The sequence below is a fragment of the Suillus bovinus genome (genome assembly GCF_016758785.1).
Source record: "Suillus bovinus strain UH-Sbo-P2 chromosome Unknown EDB93scaffold_38, whole genome shotgun sequence".
NCBI lineage: Eukaryota > Fungi > Basidiomycota > Agaricomycetes > Boletales > Suillaceae > Suillus > Suillus bovinus.
This window is the reverse complement of record NW_024542094.1, coordinates 302,385-314,713: the sequence shown is the minus strand read 5'-3', so window position 1 is coordinate 314,713 and position 12,329 is coordinate 302,385. Positions and strand designations below refer to the sequence as shown.

Genomic DNA, 12,329 nt, shown 5'->3' with positions numbered 1-12,329 from the left:
TTAAGATAGCAAAGATAGGTGAAACCGCCATGTGGCACAAGATAGTATCTATGTTACAATCAAGAAGAAGAGAAGTGCGGACAGCCCACTTGATAAGAGAATAGCCGAGTCTAGATGAGTCTAGAATTGGCGGCATGGTTACAAGAAGAGAAAAATGAAATAGGAGTAAATTTTATTGTAACAAAATTTGAATGACTCAAAAGAAATTAGTTCTAATCTTCAAAACTGATATGAAGTGGGCCTTTGCGGTTGGTATTGGATAAAGGTGGGAGCTCAGTATCGAGACCGAGAGCCCTACAATGCTTGTTGCATTTGTGTGATTTTAAAAACTTGGTGATTGCAGATCGTCCATGGTCCCAGTAGCCAGAGTCCCCTTGTGCCCTGTAGTGCGAAAATCAGATGTGGCCATTAGGTATATGAAAGTCTGTTACACACATGTGAGACTGTGGGTCAAATAAAATGATAGTACAATCTGGTGTGATGATTCCTATTGGTGACTTGAGAACCACTTTGCATTACATCATTGTGAACTCACCTTGAATGTCAGATATGACAACTTCATACATCGAATCAACAGCAATGTGATGTGCATATGCATCCACAGCACATCCAAGTGAATCAGGGTTGAGGCCTACTTCTTTGCTCCCAGAAAATTTAACCTCTCTACACAGGGCACCGGATGGCAGAAGTGGGAGTACCATGAAGACACTGAAGATGAGGCTGCGTGAATCAGGTTCATCTTTGCCAGGAGCATCTGGGAGTTTCTCGGTAAGCTTTCCAATGAATGCAGTTGAGATATTCCACTTCATTCCTATGCCTCGTTAGCTTCTACTTATACTCATATGTGATGGACCCACTAGGAAGGTCATCAACTCTGTAATTCTTTGCTCATTCATAGAAAGAGTCCAAAAAGTACTGAGAGAGATGAAGAGTCTGGTATTCACCCTCTAAATCCACAATGTTTTCGGCTTCTGTTGCACGGACTGATTTACATTGGACAATAGCACAGTCCTTATTGTTATAGCGACCCTGCATTTTTAATTAGTGACAGGAGCACTCGAAGAATGTGGAACTCACACAGAAGACAAATTTTGTCAATCCCTGCCCAAGATAACCCTGATAAGGCTTCCCAGCTTTAACATGAGCTTGCCACCCTTTTGCAATCATAATCTCTTCCTGCTCTTCGCTGTAGTTCATCTGTATATCTGCAGTCTTGCTCACAGTGCATGTTGCCCGCTTCATCTTAAAGGTTTTATATTCGAGTATTGGTGCAGTTGCGGACTGTCTGGATCGGTATGAACTCTGATAGCGCATGGGAGGTGGCAGACGTTCAGGTGATGCTGTTCAGATTTATAAGCATCACTATGACAATAATCACAGCCTTGCTCACCTGTCGGGGATCTTTTTCGCTTCTGACGATGAGAACTTGCTGTGGTTGATTTCCGAGTAGATACACACTGACTTTGTTGTACTTCCTGGACATCATCATCCTCGGGCTATAGTTCTTCTCAGATGGTTGCTTTGAAGTATACATATATTTTATTTACCTCTTCAGGGACATACAAGAACATGCAGAGCGTGATCCTTGGGGTTTTCGCTGATGCATCTTTATCAGACAACATCCTGTCTTGCCTCAGTTTTCTGTAAAGTGTTTCCATGGTTGCTGGTGCCGCCAGATACTTCTGTTCCTCGATCATATTCACAGTAGCATTGGTCAGCACCATGCAATACTTGATCCTATGCCTGCATGACATGGTTTATCAATATCCATCCACTGAACACTCTACAGTAACATTACCAATCAAACATAACATCCAGTGCAGTATTGGAAAGCCCTGAAAGAGTCGGGGTGTTGTCGTATAGGCCTCTTGCTTTCAAAGCCAGCTGTTTGAAGGCACTACTGGCTAGGTCCACAGTAGCAAAGGTTACTTGTGATGATGGGATGGCAAGTTTAGTGGGCTTTGAGCTCCCATAGGCATATTGCTGAAGTGTAAAGTCAACATCGACCTTTGCTGCCCAAGCATTGGCCTTAAGAAGCGAAACCTTCCACTTCATGTCACTCGCATTCAACAGTGAAGAGTTTTATAATGGTTGGCTTAGTCCAAGTTGATGCTGACTGGCCTCGTGGGTATGCGCAGTCTGTCGATGCAAAATAGATTGAGCAGTGGCACTGGCAGCGACATTACTGGCTGATGCGGATGATTCATTCAAAGCTAAGTTTGACATTAGCTTGCGGAGGCAACTCAATAAGTACAAACATTTACTTACCATTATTGTTGCTGTTTTTGCAGCCACCACATAATGGCGAGCGCAAGAATGGATATACACAGCTGCAGCTTTCACATTGCAGCTGTTGCTGGATAGTAGGTATTGGTGAATATAAACTTAAAACAACAGGCACATAGCGAGGTGAGCACATACCATAATCTGTTCTTGATCTGCTGCATTTGCAGCTTCGAGCTTTGAGCACTTCGTGCACATTGAGTTGTCCATTCGAGGAAACACGAGCGAACATCCTGAGCACTGACTCGGAGGCATGGGCCACGATGAGACAAGTATTATGGTCTGAAAACAGAGTCTGACGGATCAACTTGAAGGTGTCACAACCCAATAATGAATTAATGTTGGGCAGAGACTAGGACTCAAACAAAGGTTATCACAACAAAAGGATAATGAGCAAGGACATCTTGGATTGCTACAGTGTAGATACAAGAGGTTTGAACTAAGGAACTATCAACCAAGACTGTGCTACCTATATACAACTATTGAAACTGAGATTGAAACTGAGATACAACTACTAACCAATCATAAAAGAGAAAAGGGAATCATACCATAGAATGTCGTAGAATATTAAAGAAGCATCACGTGACCATATCTTATCTTATCATATCTAATCTAATCTATTCACAATCAAAGAACTCATCTTCTTCATCAGTCACATCGAAGACACATGTCGTAGATGCTAAGGGAATTTCTGAACTAATAGATGCTTTCAGGGTAGGGTTAGGGTTTGGCTTAGGCGCTGTATATTGGCACTTAGGAAGATTCAGGAAAGAATAATGGTTTGTTAAAGGTACTCGTGACAGAAGGTTACTGTACCACATTAGATCGTGTGATATATGTGAAGAAACTTGCCTCAAAACACCGTCACTTTCAGCAATTCAATATAGTGGTGATGGTTCCGGCACAGACCTCAATACAAACTCATAGCCACAATTTCTTTAGAGCAAGCCTATCACAATCAGTTGAAGCACAATAAGATGCACACAGGGTCTGATTGGCGCAGAAAACAGTTTATACTATGAAACACCCTCCAAAAACCACAAATTCTATACCACCTCGATAGTATCATGTTAACAAACCAATGCTCAACACTCGTTCACTATATAACTTTGTTAGGATGTTGTTGGTACACTTGTCACCATGAAGACAGTAGCCTCAAATAGGTGGGTGTGCAGAACATAGAAGTGTAATGGAAACAATGGAGGATTGAGTACGAGGTGAAGAGTGTGAATGCAGTGATGAGTACACTGATGGCGATGACAAGCGCTGATGAGTGTCGATGATGTTGGCAAAAGACTATCTACTTACTTTAAGATGGACATGCTCGATGATCCCTCGGGGTATGTGGAGCGGAAAGTGCACGGCGACAGAAGGTAATGATGAGAATAGCGGTAAACGTGCTGATGCCACAACGACGGGCAGGCTAATGGTGACAACAAGCGCTGATGAGTGTTGATGATGAAAGCAAAAGACTTTACTTACTTTAAGATAGACGAGCTTGATGATCGTGGAGTGGGAAGTAGTCCACGGCGGCAAAAGGTAATGCCGAGTGCAGCACCACGACGACAGGCACACTAGTGGTGACGACGAGCACGCTGATGGCGACGACGAGCTTCGATGGTGGTGGGTGTTGTGGGGAAATGAAACCACAGCCACCGTATTTACTAATACACAAACAATGGAGTACAACGGGTGATTATCGCATTTGGAAAACTAACCTGATACACATAGTCCACCGTAGCGGCGGTTACTTGGCGGTCGACGCAAATGGTAATAGTCACGTGTGTGTGGGGTCTGCACCAGACTCACGCAATATGATTGTTACAGTAATGCCGGCCACATACAAGCAAAAGCTGAGAGGATGGCTCATATATGCGTTCGCTAGGTGTGTGGTATTCATTCTCTCCTCCCAAACAAGTTACTCAAGTTATAGCAAGCGAGGCTTTTGTAGTAGTTTCCCTCACACTCTTCCTACCAATATGTCTTGAGCAATTTGCCCGGGACAATGGGTTCTTGCAACCAGAGAGGACTGAATCATGCTCTTCACTCCCTGGTGTTTCGCGCGCAAACGTTGATGGCAGATGTGCAGTGAAAATTGGTTGGTTGTGGATAGATACCGCCAGTTTCAGGTGCGTCTATTCTATTCTAGCTAGCGCTGGTACGAATGTAATAACATACTCAGCCTCTATGTCTACTCTATGTCTGTCGCTTTGCAAGCACTCACGGTGATTTCAATGGGGAGCATAGCCGACCGCTGTATGTTCCACAGTTTCGTTCTGGATCTAGTCTTCATTACTCGTGGCAGCGTCATACAGAAAACCCCTTCTCCTCACTTTCGCTGCAATAGGCGCTTTCTCCGCGAGCCTTTTTCTCCCTCTATCATCGACATCTCCGTTATGGATGGTTTCTGCGCTGTTTGCAATTTTGGCCAACGTTGGATTTGGTGCCTCCGTAGTAGCTATGAACGCGTACCTGCCATCGTTGGCGAAAGATTCCCCAGAAGTAGTTCAAGCTTACTCCGAAATGACAAGCTCGCTTGAAAACCGGGATGAGAATTCTGCTCTTACGGCAAGCATTGATCTTGACTTAGAGCCCTCTTTCGAAGAAGTGTCAGATCCTCTTCTTGGTCGTCCAATCCATCCAAGCACTTCTCAATCGACCTATACTGCCGCATTATCGAGAGCCACCTCGCGAATATCATCCTTAGGAATTGCTTCAGGTTACGGTGCAGGTATTATTCTTCTCTTGGTTGCCCTCATACCTGTCACTCGCCTGGATGGTTCTACTTTCTCACTACGTCTCGCCATTGGTCTCAGCGGCATATGGTGGGCATTGTTCTCGATACCTGCTGCTATCTGGCTCCCAAATGCAAGCAACGTCGATGAACCAGAATCCAGTTCTATCAAGCCAGATGACGATTGGACCTTCAGTTCGGAGATTGCGGTTGCATGGAAACGATTGGGAGTTATGCTTCGCTGGCGGGAGATAAAGCGTCTTCAAAATACATTCAGATACCTTGCTGCTTGGTTCCTTCTATCTGATGGTTTGTTATTCCACAAATCAACTACTTCTGTTAATTTGACTTCTCAAAACAGGTTTCACTACTATAACATCGACAGCGATCCTGTTTGGGAAAACAACTCTGCATATGCAAGCATCGTCTCTCGTCCTCATCGGTGCTATCACACCACTCTCAGGAATCATTGGCTCTCTAGTGTCCCCCATCCTCCAACGTAAATTCATGTGGTCAAATCTTCACGTCCTAGTTCTTCTCGTGATGATGGTCTCGTTGATTCCGGCATATGGATGCTTAGGATTCCTGCCTGTCTTCAAAGGAACTGCGCGATTTGGTGGACTGACGACACAAGGAGAAATGTTTGGCCTTGCAGTGTATTTTGGTCCGTGCCCTATGCCTCGATCGCGAGCATTGACTGACTGACATCACTATCACAGGTTTTGCGTATGGCGCGTTTCAAAGCTATGCTAGAGCTCTATATGCGGAGTTATTACCTCCTGGGGAAGAAGCTCGATGGTATGTGTCTTTCGCAGGTATGGCACGTAGGATATTGACGCATTGCTCCAGGTACGGTCTCTTCTCGATAACAGACAAGGTGGGCAGACCGTTTCAAATTTGCTTTGCATTCACTGACTACATCTCTGCATACAGTCAAGCTCTTTCGTTGGCCCGCTTATCGTCGGCCTGATAGCGGATACCACGGGGAACATCCGCTACGCATTCTTTTTCCTCGTATTCATGGTGTGGGCAGCAGTGCCTGTCCTCCTCAGCGTTAATGTTGACCAGGGGAGGCAGGATGCAAAAGATTATGTTTCGCGCAGAATCTTAGTTGGAGAATGATACTACTCGTTCTCAATAATATTCCATGAGTGATGAGTAGAATGAAATATACAACTTTATGAGCTGCTCATACTATACGTACTAAATCCAACGGAAGTAAATCATTTAAAGCTCCTTCTTCGCTGCACTATCCCTCTTAGACTGGAATGCCTGAAGAGCCTTGAGTCGCTCTGTCAATGTGGGGTGGGAGTGATGATAAGCCGAGTATCTGTATCAATGACACATCAGCACGTCGATTCCAAGATATCATGACTCAACTCACAGCCAATCAACCCATAAGGTACTCAGATTCTTGACATGAAGCGTGATCAACGCCCGTGAAAGTCTCTCGCCCATATCCTTCATCTCTGGAACCGACAACCGCTCTTCAATCTCGCACGCAAAACGGTCCGCTTCCCACTCAAACTGACGCGAAAGGGAATTCAGCCCAATGCCAATAACCGCCTCTAGGGGGCTAAGAATCATCTACATTCAGAGTCAGCGTCATATGGATGAGAAGACCACGTAATTACGCACCTGGAATAGCAAGAATGCAACGATGGTGGGTGGGTGGGCAGAGATAGCCGTGGAAAAGTCGAATGCCCGCAGGAACTGGGGTGCGTGCAGGAAGGCGGGAAACATAGCAAGGATGGTGAAGATATGAACTTGAGATACACAGAGCAACTTCGTTGGGTGCATGTGGTACCAGTGGCCCAGTTCATGCGCTGATTAAAAACATTCAATAGACAGACCAGATAAGAAAACGCGGGCATACCTAGAACTGCCTCGACTTCATCAGGCTTGCTTTCTTTGATCAGGGTGTCGAATATGACGATGTGTTTGCTCTGAACGCTGATCAGCGGGGATGGTCACAGCAGGTGAGGTATACTGACCCAGGGCAATCCAAAGAAGTAAGCGTTGCTATGGGAGCTACGCTTGGAACCGTCAATCTCATACAGATGCTTCAAGGGGAAATTTAGCTTCGTGGCGAGTGATTCGGTTCTTGTGCGTAGCTCGCCCTCTTTGAGGGGCGAAAGCTTGTTGAAGAGTGGTTGAATCACAGTCGGATATATGATAACCATTATGATCTGGAAAGCCAGACTGGAAAAGGCATATCAGCACAGCCCTACTCGCTGAGAGGAAAATACCGAACAGAAAAGCCATGAGCCATGGGACGAAGCGGTCTCCAGCCCACCCAAAGACGTAAAGGAAAGCGGCGAGAAACGGCATGCCGATGACAAAGCCAATCGCCCAGCTTTTCAAGAGATCTGTGACGAATAACGCAGGCGTAGTCTTGTTAAAACCGTGCTTCTCTTCCAAAACAAATGTTTGGTAAGCAGAGAGAGGTATCGAAGGTATGGATGAGATAACAAAAAGCACGATAGCAAACGCAAGTGATTGCGAGATCTATTATATTCAGTCAGTTTTGAGGTTGGAATTGATTGTAGGGGAGCCACCGAACCTCATACTCGCTACCATATCCGAAGTAAGCTGTCATCCGCCCAGCCATATCCCATGCAAATGGATATAATCCATAATGAAGCATGACAGAATCAAGAGCTTGCTTGAACAATCCAGTGACCAAGGAGAATTTTGCTTTGTCTTTGCCGTAATTCTGGGACTTTGTGAAAGCCTCAGCATCAAAGTGGCCTGCTAAAACCTCTGGAGGAGAAGTTTTCGAGTATAGAGGATACTGGCGAAGCCTGTGAGCAAAAAAAAAAGAGTTAGTTAGGAAAGAGTATTCAACAGAGCAGTACACTGACAGAAGGTAAGACTCGAACAGCGTAACACCCCATGAGAAAGCTTGAACGTAAAACTTCCAGTCTATTGGGTCAGTTGCGACAAAAGACAACTTTTGCTGGAGTGCTGCAAGCTGAGAGTGCAACAAGTCCATGATGTGCAACACGTAAGTTAGGGAGAATCGTCTACTAGGAACATTCTGTTTTATCGTATCACGTGACACGTCTTTATTTCATGACCACGTGGCGGCGGACGTGTCCATCATTTTCCACTGGTACTTAGGTAGCCGAGTCCCGAGGACCGGCATAAGGTAGAACGTTCCTCCAGCGGAATACAGTCTCGTCGAGCATCCTTGTTTGATGGGTTGCAGAAGATGACTAATAATAGATAATACATGTGCGTGGATATATGATCATCAATGCTAATTGTCGTTTACAGCGTTTAGTAAGACAGACTTCTCGAACTCCTCGCGGTTGTTCTTGATATTTTCCAGCCCACCCTTGATCACCTCCTTGCGGTGAGCCTCAGGATCATAATGCTTACTAGGTTCTGTTCCAGTTGGGGGAATCCACCCTGTAGGAACGCGTTTGAAGGCAAAGTCACTGATGACCTCTTCTGCAGTTGATCTGGCAGAATCGATGGCTCCAGTAATCCACGTATGATGACGACTCAAATGCTCTCCCGCAAAGTAGATGTTACCTTCCTTACGACGAGCAATGTCGAAGTATTCTGAAAATTGCCCGGGAAGGAACATGGCGTCGCCGGTAGGGTTGTGCTCGGACCAGGCTAAATCTTCTGCCGCGATGAATTGGTCGTAGATGTCAACATTCGGGAAAACCTTTGAAAGGTGACATAGAGAGCTCTTAAGACGTTCATTGAAAGGAATGGAGGACCACACAGAGGCGTCTGTGTTCCAGGAATATAAAAGCAGGACGCCAGGTCCCTCAGAATTGATGCCATTGGATGGATATACAATCCACCGAATGGGCAGATCGGTCGTTGATTGTCCCCCTAGAGAAGGGGGTTGCACATGCTCCCAGAATCGAGTCTTGAAGCGCAGACCGATCTTATATAACGCCTCGTAGAACATAGCGCGGATAGCTTGCTCCTTTCTGTAATCCCAGCGAGGACGCTCTGGTATCATCCTCAACGCACTAGGCGGAATAGCAAGGATCACCTTGTCAAAGGTTTTCTCTATCCGGCCCCTAGGCGTATCTGCGTAGATAGCGACACCATCACCAGTCTGCTCAATCTTCTGCACTCGCGCACCAAAGGTAATATTATCCATGCCAACCACCCTGGCAAGTGCCTGAGGGAGTCTGTCCATTCCCTCTTCCAGTGTGAACCACTGTTTAGTGTCGAAGTCGAGGTTCTGCATGATGAGTTCGGAGAAGCTTAGCGCGAACTGGTTGGTCTGAGAGCACATAGTCTCGGTGAAATCAATGACTGATTGCGGCCATTCAAGAGATTCCAGGTAGGAACGGAATGGGACTTTGTCAAGATGCATGAGAAGCTCCCAGCCCTGGTCGAAGTCTCTCTCCAACAAATCAATGAACGCTTGTATAGCGCTCAGTAGCAGGGCGTCTGCAGTCTTGTCATTATACGGTACCGGGAGGTCGAATCCCAGAGCCTTGGCAGTGTTATCATCGCCACCGTTCTTCAAAATACCATTTATGAAGATGCGATTGCCGGGGGTGGTGAGATGATAAGGTATAAGGTTAAGATCGGCATGATAGGTGTCTTTGAGAAGTTTAATCAAGTCGAAGGTTGGCTGATGCATCTGGGTGCTTGGAATACGCATGGCACCAGCCTCAAAGTATTGGTCCTTCTCAGATGTAAAGTGGTAGGTTTTGACACGTCCACCGACCCTCCCATCCAGTTCGTACAGAGAGACTGCGATGCGGGGATCGTTCGACAATTTCAACCGATATGCAGCATACAAGCCAGCCATACCAGCACCCACAATGCCGACATGCTTTAATTCCCTATGGGGGGTAACGACGATAAGTTCGCATCTTAGGCCTTGGCAAAAAAAGACTTGCATACTTCGGTTGCGCTATCAAAGGGGACTGGGACATGGTTAATATTGATGTGATGATGCTATTGTGTTCAGGATCCGTCGTCAGAAGATGAAGAGCACTACTTAGCAAAGATTGGGAAAACTTACAACAAGGTCGATCAGCGGGGACGTGGTTTAGAACAGATGAGCAGGACATACAATATTTTATACTCAGACGGGAGGAGCTCGCTGCGGCTTCCTGCAGGGGTGATAGGGCAATTTAGGTTGACGGCTGCGCCCAAGTCAAACTTCCGAAGTTGACGGCGACTAGAAGAATTGTTTTAGGATAGCTGAGAAGTGTTCAAACGTAATATCTGTATCGCCACCCAAAGTCCAGTCTAAGTGGAATGTTTGACTAGTGCAGGAAACCAGTAGACGTCAACTGAATGGTTGAATTCGAAGGGGACCATCATGAGAGTACTGAACATGAGGTCGGATCATTGACTTTTGTTCGAGTGAGCGCCTCGCCCGTTGTCAAGAAACGGCATTTTCCTTGGGGACTATTTCAAAAAGAGCGTAACGCATCGCATTTCAGATCAGATTTAAGGAACATTATATCTGAGAAGTAAAACAATAGTCACCGGCAGTCATTATGAATCTGAGGAATCCGCCTGATATTCATCAGTACTCAAAGTTTGTCCTTGTTGTGCACGGCGTTGTGCAGCCCACTCCCTAGCTCTAACGCGCCGAGCTTCCTGTTCAACCTCCTCCAACCGCACATTATGGTTCTGAGGCGAATCCAGGGCCGTAGCAGGACTCTCACCGACCTTTAATGAATATGTTTCCCCACTTTCAGACTCTTCTTCGCCACCTTCGTCATCACTATCTCCATACGCAGCGAGTCCTCCGAGACCCACTAGTATGTTGCGTGAAGCGCGCAACGATTGAGCTGATTGGTCAACTTTTTCTTGCCTGAGCCTCTCCTTGGTCATGCGCCAGGCGCGTGACCACCGTCCCCTCAAGAATGCAAATCTCTTATCTGCACCGTGGTTTGCGAGAATGCGCATTTCCAGTTGTGCAGGATTAGGAGACGAGAGAAGGTGTAGCGCTGTTCTTTTCATGAGCTCTGATTGGGCATCATCAGGCTAGCACAGAAATTATCGTCCAATATGTTATCCTTACTACCAGTACTAGTGGAAAGCCTCTTACCTCCTCATCACTACCTCCCCAAAGATCCAACTGTTCGCTTTCATCGGTTTCGGCAAGAGCTCTCAGACGGTCCTCTCTGTTTTGGTCAATGAGACGCCTGCGTTTCTCGCGCCGGTAGTCTTCGTTTTCATGTGGTGTGAGGAAAAAGGTATCTTCAGTGTCAGATGGCAAGTCTGACCATCCGGTTGGCGACAGAGACTTTGGCTGGATGGTACTCAGAATTGGATGCTCTCGGACGGTATCGAGGAGAAGACGAGCGTCGTATCTAAGCGAGTTTTGTATTAGACTGCGTGGAACAGAGGATAACGATGAGACCATATCTTCCAATGTGAAGCAGAGAGCATAGATCCGACGGATCTGCTCAGATAGACATTGCATTCGCAGAGTATATAATTGCCACTTTGTTTTTTTTTTTTTTGGGACGACTCGCCACAACTTAGCAATGAACATACTACTAGGGAGACCCACCTGTCCACCCAAGTAGCCTTGCCATCCGACGCTTCGGGGAAAGAAAAATCCGAGTTAAGAAGTTGAAAATTTCTTGCGCTAGCACCCCATTGTATGAGAGCGTTACCGATTTGAGGATCGTTTGCATAGACCCCCAAAGTTGGAAGATGCGGCGCCTCAAGAGAAAGTGCTGTTGAAAGAGATTGCGGGCCGCGGATGATAGTGGCCTCGTACGCTTGAATAGACAAAGTGAAAGGATCTGGTGTAGCCACGGGGATAGCCGATGGTGCAACCTTGCGGTACTTGCGTTTATGGGACATCCCGATTCCCCAAGCACCTCCCGTATGTTGTCAACAACTGAAGGATTGAATTTGGCTCTCAAGGGTAAAGCGGGAGTCTCGAATCGCAGCGTGAGAACCGTTTACTGAGGAAATCATCGACGGTACAAATCATTGATTGACTTGAATATAGTCTCTTGCTAACAGATATGTATATGATTCCCGGTCCCTCCAAATAGTTCAACCATTTGGAAGAAGCACTTGTAATCATTTCTTTACTTACTACAGTGACACGTTCAGTATATAGCACTTGCCGCAGGTCGCTGACTCGCTGTTCCTGGCTTTCCATCCATAGTAGGACCATCCAGTTGCAATGAACTGATATCTTTACTGTCGGCTTAGTAGGGGCTCAGATTCCTAAATATGGTGGGGCGCATGCGATACGTCCTCATTTTTAACTTCTCCCCCTCCCTCTGATACCTTTCCAGTGACACATCCACCGTTCGGAAGTCTGGGCATACTAATTAGGGTATCGGGG

The 12,329-nt window shown here is 46.2% G+C and overlaps 5 protein-coding genes across 5 annotated transcripts; 1 reads left to right on the top strand and 4 right to left on the bottom strand.

Moving 5' to 3' along the window:
- Positions 1-212: 212 nt before the first annotated feature.
- On the bottom strand, positions 213-2,055 carry EDB93DRAFT_1251689 (uncharacterized protein; the record flags this gene model as incomplete). The annotated part of the gene is made up of 9 exons (XM_041453192.1): positions 213-381; positions 436-487; positions 536-811; positions 858-874; positions 917-1,029; positions 1,078-1,340; positions 1,391-1,496; positions 1,548-1,743; positions 1,799-2,055. The coding sequence occupies 9 exons, from the start codon at positions 2,053-2,055 to the stop codon at positions 213-215; spliced, it is 1,449 nt and encodes a 482-aa protein (XP_041306501.1).
- A 2,057-nt stretch (positions 2,056-4,112) lies between these two features.
- On the top strand, positions 4,113-6,139 carry EDB93DRAFT_1251688 (autophagy-related protein 22-like protein; the record flags this gene model as incomplete). The annotated part of the gene is made up of 8 exons (XM_041453191.1): positions 4,113-4,168; positions 4,221-4,412; positions 4,466-4,539; positions 4,589-5,326; positions 5,379-5,681; positions 5,737-5,815; positions 5,867-5,894; positions 5,951-6,139. The coding sequence occupies 8 exons, from the start codon at positions 4,113-4,115 to the stop codon at positions 6,137-6,139; spliced, it is 1,659 nt and encodes a 552-aa protein (XP_041306500.1).
- A 105-nt stretch (positions 6,140-6,244) lies between these two features.
- On the bottom strand, positions 6,245-8,012 carry EDB93DRAFT_1087639 (peptidase family M48-domain-containing protein; the record flags this gene model as incomplete). Its single annotated transcript, XM_041446059.1, has 8 exons — positions 6,245-6,347; positions 6,402-6,604; positions 6,656-6,843; positions 6,894-6,963; positions 7,012-7,219; positions 7,272-7,525; positions 7,581-7,821; positions 7,882-8,012. 8 exons carry the CDS (start codon positions 8,010-8,012, stop codon positions 6,245-6,247), a joined length of 1,398 nt encoding a protein of 465 aa, XP_041306499.1.
- Positions 8,013-8,279: 267 nt separating this feature from the next.
- On the bottom strand, positions 8,280-9,936 carry EDB93DRAFT_1251686 (uncharacterized protein; the record flags this gene model as incomplete). Its single annotated transcript, XM_041453190.1, has 2 exons — positions 8,280-9,843; positions 9,905-9,936. The coding sequence occupies 2 exons, from the start codon at positions 9,934-9,936 to the stop codon at positions 8,280-8,282; spliced, it is 1,596 nt and encodes a 531-aa protein (XP_041306498.1).
- A 140-nt stretch (positions 9,937-10,076) lies between these two features.
- On the bottom strand, positions 10,077-11,918 carry EDB93DRAFT_1153525 (uncharacterized protein). Its single transcript, XM_041449796.1, has 3 exons — positions 11,535-11,918; positions 11,067-11,331; positions 10,077-11,002 (listed from the first exon to the last, which is right to left on the bottom strand). The coding sequence occupies exons 1-3, from the start codon at positions 11,831-11,833 to the stop codon at positions 10,508-10,510; spliced, it is 1,059 nt and encodes a 352-aa protein (XP_041306497.1). The 5' UTR covers positions 11,834-11,918; the 3' UTR covers positions 10,077-10,507.
- Between the last annotated feature and the right edge of the window lie 411 nt (positions 11,919-12,329).